The following is a 6,086-nucleotide window of genomic DNA, read 5'->3' as shown; positions in this document are numbered from 1 at the left end:
TGTACTTGTTTATTTTTGTTTATGAACCAAACATGCTGGTGACTGTAATTAAAGTTAAATGAAGGATCAAGAGTTTAAAGTGACAGAAATTATTCTCTCTGTTCCTTCTATATGGAGGATTTTTTGTGCCAAAATTAAATAAATACATCATTAATTAATTAAAATGGGAATGAAACATTAATTAATTAAATGTGTCATTAATTAATTCAAATACAATTCATTTTAAGTAAAAAAATATATTTATTATTTCAGCATTTAATTAATGACACATTTAATGATTTTGTGTGTGAATCATGAAATGTAAAATTGCATTTAATTAATTAATGACACATTTAATTAATGATTTCGTGTTGCTGCGTGGGAATCATGAAATGTAAAATTGTCAGTTTAAATCTAATTTTAATGACACATTTTAATTAATTAATGATGTATTTATTTATTTATTTAATTTTGTCACAAAAAATCCTCCATACTTCTAAGTTAACGTTTCTCATTTTAAGCATCTCTGAAGATGCGATTCAAAACTCCGGCAGGTAAGACAGTTTGGCGAACATTTAAACCAGGAAATTTTATTTGACATACGGTGCACATCCCAGTCAGACTCAAATCACAGCTGGAAAATACATTTGTAAATGATCTTGTTACCATGGAGTGGACACGTGTTGGTTTGTCCTTTTTTTTTAAGATAAAATAAAAATCCCTCATCTTGAACAGTCTCAACGCTAGGGCTGGGGGATCGATTCGATTCAGGATCGATTATCAAGATTTGATTCGATCCGATTCTATTCAATTCCGATATTGATTTGGGTTAGTGTTATTAAAACTGTTTTTTGAGCTGTTGCATGAATTATATGACTGTAGTTCTGCAACATATTAATACTAGTATTATATTGAGATTAAACAGCAAGTATTGCAGCTAATGATCCTGTAAGGACCAATCAGCTCCCAGAATGCTGATAGAACTGCAAACAGAAACATCGTGGGTCAGAATTATCAAACAGATCCAGGGAGGAAACAGAGACGGATGAAATCGGTTTCCGTTTTTATTTGTTCAATTTTCGGTCTATTTTGGTTTTTAATTTTTGAGCATTTGGTTTTTAGCATTTTTTGCAAATGTAACCCCAAAACAGTATATAAAGTAATGAAATATAGACAATTTATGCAATTATAACCTAACACTTTAATGTTTTCATACCTTTAAACATATTTAAAGGCAAAAACATGGCACCAGTTATTCTCGTGTCCAACAAAACATTCCTTTTTTGGGGATAAACAAAAAAATAACCAAAAGTTGTAATGTAATGATGAAAAAAATACATACATTTAAAAAATAAATAAATAAATAAAAAATCGATCTTTAGACATATGAATCGATTTTTAGGAATTAATACGAGAATCGATTTAGAATTGGGAAATTGATTTTTTCAACACAGGCCTAGTTAACACGAGGTGAAGGTCTTCCAGAAGAAGTTGCGGCAGCCGGCTTTGCGCTCTCTTTGGGAGAAGTTGATGTGTCGCCTCATCATCCTCTCCCCGCCTCCCGTCTCCTCTTCCTCCAGCAGGTTGAGCATCTCTTCTGCTCGCGATGCCATCAGCTCAGACACGATCCTCAGCAGGAGCAAGCGTGATGGATCCTAAAGGTGTCAAATGAAAAGAAATCCCAAAGGTCGTACTACCTGACAGGTGGAAAACTTAAATTTATTTATTTAAAGGTTTAGTTATCAGGGACAATGCACATTAATAATACATTTAAACAAATGTAAAATATGCCAGAATTAGCCAAAAAGGCTATTTTGCATCTGCTGTCCCTGGACTGGTGTAAAATAGTCAACATAAAAGAAAAATTATTAAGATATAATCAATAAAAACATTTCCAAATAAGAAAGCTACATCAGAATAAAGACTAAAAGGTAAGAGACTAAGATAAAATACATACACACACAGGTTAACATAAGCTCAACAACAGACAATTGCTACAAACGAAAACAGAAATAACATGAAGCAGCAACAGTAACATCAACATTAATAACACAAGACACAGTAACACACTAACAGGCCAAAAACTAACAAGACAAAAGCACTAAACACAGAATAAAAGCCATGCACAAAAAGCAACAGTGTAACTAGATCAGGGGTCAGGCAACCCAAAATGTTGAAAGAGTCATATTGGACCAAAAACACACAAAACAAATATGTCTGGAGCCGCAAAAAATGAAAAGTCTTGTATCAGCCTTAGAATGAAGGCAGCACATGCTGCATGTATCAATATTAGTTATAACTTGGGAAAGATTTTTTTTTTCATTATGCACTCCGAAAAAAAAAGTCGAAATGCCGAGAAAAAAGTCGAAATGTCGAGAAAAATGTCGAAATGTTGAGAAAAAAGTCAAAATTAAGAGAAAAAAGTCGAAATGTCGTGAAAAAAGTCAAAATGTCGAGATTAAAAAGGGAAGGGAAAAAGGAAGAAAAAAAGAGAAAAAAGAAGGAAAAAAGAAAAAAAAGAAGAAAAAAGGAAAAAAAGAGAAAAAAAGAAGAAAAAAGAGAAAAAAAGAGAAAAAAAGGAAAAAAAGAAAAGAAGAAAAAAAGGTCAAACATTTTTGAAAAAGCTCCAGGGAGCCACTAGGGCGGCGCTAAAGAGCCACGGGTTGCCGACCCCTGGTCTAGACAAACTAATAGGCAACATGACAGGTGGATCAGACAAACACCTACATTAATTAAACATAAATTAAGCACTAAAATTTAATGTTGACAGCCTTGGCCACTAATTAACCACTTTTTTAGATAAAATTTAAAAGAAGCATAATTTGATTGGTTTCTAATCTCAGTTGGTATGAAGTTCCACTCACGAGCAGCCCCGATTGAAAATGCAGACTGGCTAAAAGCACTTTTCCTAAACTGGACCACACACTTATATATACTCATTTATATAACTCACCTTATTGTTTCCAAAGTCTAGTGTCGGTGTTTCTATGAGCTGATCCCTCTGGGGAGCGCCGCTGACCCTCACCGACAACACAGACGAACACACGGCCACCAGAAGCACCTGAGGGGAAAACATCTTCACTAAGATCCAACTATCAGCCGAGTCCCACTCTTATATTCCCCCGGGGGCTGTTTTGACACAGGTGACGTGACAAATCCTAACTAACAAGTGTAGGAGGTGGAAGAGGTGACAAATGGGTTTCTTCATCTTCAAATCCTCCTCATCCTCATGCCAGCACATTGATGTGATTGGTGGAGAAGATTGGCTGAGAGCGAAGGAGGTGGCCTGTGGTGTCAGCGGACAGAATAAGGTCACCGCCGTGCTGATTCCCAACGAGCATCCAAACAAAGCAACTACATTTCAGCATTTTGTGTTGATATGTTTGCATATTATAATAACTTTTAAATATTAAAGGCAAAAGAAAGTAGTGTAGTCAGTACTGGAGTTGAGGGGGGATGGCATCCCCCCTGAAATAAAAACGGTCCAAATCATCCCCCCTGTAAAACTGCCTTCCCCCCTTTCCATCCCTTATGTAATTTCATCAATGAATGTGGTTTTACTGCTATTTCAACATTTAGAGTCATCACCAGAAAAATAACACCAGAAAAATAACTTATTTGACAATTTTCTCCTGTTTCAAATACATTTTCACTTGAAATAAGTAGGAAAATCTGCCAGTGGGACAAGATTTATCTTCTCATTACAAGCTAAAAAATCTTGTTCCACTGGCAGATTTTTCTACTTATTTCAAGTGAAAATCTACTTGAAACAGATGAAAATTGTTGTTTTTTCCAGTGATGAGTCTTGTTTTAAGTGTAATGAGATTTATTTACTAAAATGAGACAAATATTCTTGTTAAGATTGTGAGTTTTTGCAGTGATCCATGTTACTTATCCAGTGAAGGACAGAGTCATATTGATAAGTTCAGAAAAGTGTTTTTATTGTTGTGTTTTGATGTATTTGATGTAAGCCCAGTGGATATTTAAAGCTTACAGAAGGCTGCATTTAACTGCTGCTATGTCATTCCTGCAGTATTTCTGCAGGTGTTTTGGTCACTGCTATTATTTGTAATATATTATATTATTTGTAATCAGCACAAATTATCTGTCCCCATATGATAAAATCCACCATCCCCCCTGATTTTTTTTTTTACAACTCGAGTACTGAGTGTAGTCTGATATAACGGCTTGTATCAGTCCCAGCTGGACCGAGCATCTCTGCAGGGGTCTGGTCGTGTGAGGAGCTGCATGCTGCGCGGTGCTGTTAATGACACGGTGTGACTCAAATGTTAATGAGGCAGCCTGGACCCTGATGACCTGTCCAACACTACCCCATCACTTTACATCAACGGGGAGAAAAGGAAAAGGAGAATTAACATCTAAATGCCACACCTGTTGCTGTGCAGCGTTTTTAGACTAAACTAGAAAATAACTTCTGTATTTTCCGCACTATAAGGCGCACCGCATTATAAGACGCTACAGTAGGGCTGGGGTGACGTTCTGCATCCATTAGACCAAGGGTCTCAACCCGCGGCTCCGGAGTGGCTTGGGAAAATAAATTACAAAAAAAAAAAAAAAAGTATTTAATTGAAGTGTATTTTATTTGTGTTAGTTCTTTAATATTTTAGTTCTAAATTGGAAGATTATTGTGATCTTGACTGTGGCAGGGTGGAGAGGTTGATGGGACACACGCTGTGTCCCATCCGCCTGAGTGGCTGCCGCTCTCCACCCTGCCTGCCTTATAAGGCAGAGCTGGACAGCAGCAAGGGGTCGAAGGAGCTGCTGGTCGGAGAAGCTGTGTGAAGGTGCTTCTGCACGTGTGTGGTGACAAATAAAAAGGGTCTGCACTAAACTCCGTGTCTCTCCATCCTGTCGGTCGGGCCCCGTGGCACTCACACTGCTACATTGACATATTAGAATAAATATATTTTATTGTTTTTCGTCGCTCAAAATAAACGTCATACTCGCGAAAGCCGGTGTTGTGCCGGATTCAGCACCCCTGCCGTGAAAAGCACCCCCTCGTCGTACACACTGTTTAGCGTCCAGTTTTGTGTTAATGATTCATGTTTAAATGCGCTCATGGATTCCACAATAGTCATACTTTCCCACAATCACAGTCACAGATAACAAAAATCGGGAAAATGGTTATTGATGTCATTAATTAATAGCCTGCTTACTGTGTTGTCTTCCATAATATTTGTAAATATATATAATATAAACTCCTAAGTATGTGTTTGTGTGAGTGTGTATATATAAATATATTGAAGTGTCAGTGTGTCAAGTTTTTTTTCTTGGTCTACTTATCATTGAATATAAACTCTCAAGTATGTGTTCATGTGAGTGTGTGGAATGAGAATATAATTTTTGTCATTGTGTATACGACGAGGGGGTGCTTTTCACGGCAGGGGTGCTGAATCCGGCACAACACCGGTATACCCACCAAAACGTCATCCATTGTTGCGACTCTCAACCCCAGCAAGGCCAAGTATGGAGAAATGTAAGAAAAGAAAAATATCTGAAGAAAATGGAACATTCAATGATGCCTGGGCAGATTCATTTGCATTTACCTCTGATGAGAGTGGCCTACCAGTGTGCCTAATTTGTGGAGAAAAACTGCCTAACAATAAACGGTCAAATGTCGCAAGACATTTCAACAATACACATAGAGCCTTTGCTGAAAAATATCCAGAGGGAGAAGAGAGAAAAAGCTGTTTCGGAACTGATGCGGAAGGCTGATCTGTCAAGAAGTGGTTGAAGTTGCGGCTCAATATTGATCCATATATAAGACACACCGGATTATAAGGCGCATGGTCAGCTTTTGAAAAAATTGAAGGCTTTTATAGCGCCTTATAGTGCGGAAAATATGGTACTTTTTCACGGAAGTTCATCCCTTCTTTAGGTATTAAGGTAAGTGTTGGTGGATTGCACTAACTTGAGAGTTGGGAATCCCATTCGGAGCATTCGAGATACAACTATTACAGTCGTAGGTGAAGAAAATGCTTTGACGGAGCTGCAGAAAGTCATACAAACTCCCTCAAGTCGGTTTGGGAGTGAAAGTAAAACTGAATTTGATTGATTGTAGTGATGTGCACAAAGGACAAGGAGAA

The 6,086-nt window shown here is 37.3% G+C and overlaps 1 protein-coding gene across 1 annotated transcript; it reads right to left on the bottom strand.

Moving 5' to 3' along the window:
- Positions 1–1,414: 1,414 nt before the first annotated feature.
- Positions 1,415–3,055, bottom strand: sst5 (somatostatin 5). The gene is made up of 2 exons (XM_061710212.1): positions 2,933–3,055; positions 1,415–1,634 (listed from the first exon to the last, which is right to left on the bottom strand). Exons 1-2 carry the CDS (start codon positions 3,053–3,055, stop codon positions 1,440–1,442), a joined length of 318 nt encoding a protein of 105 aa, XP_061566196.1. The 3' UTR covers positions 1,415–1,439.
- Positions 3,056–6,086: the final 3,031 nt, after the last annotated feature.

This window comes from Cololabis saira, chromosome 20 (genome assembly GCF_033807715.1).
Source record: "Cololabis saira isolate AMF1-May2022 chromosome 20, fColSai1.1, whole genome shotgun sequence".
In the NCBI taxonomy this organism is placed as follows: Eukaryota; Metazoa; Chordata; class Actinopteri; order Beloniformes; family Belonidae; genus Cololabis; species Cololabis saira.
Note: the sequence above shows the minus strand (reverse complement) of the source record. Positions and strands in the feature narration are given on the sequence as shown.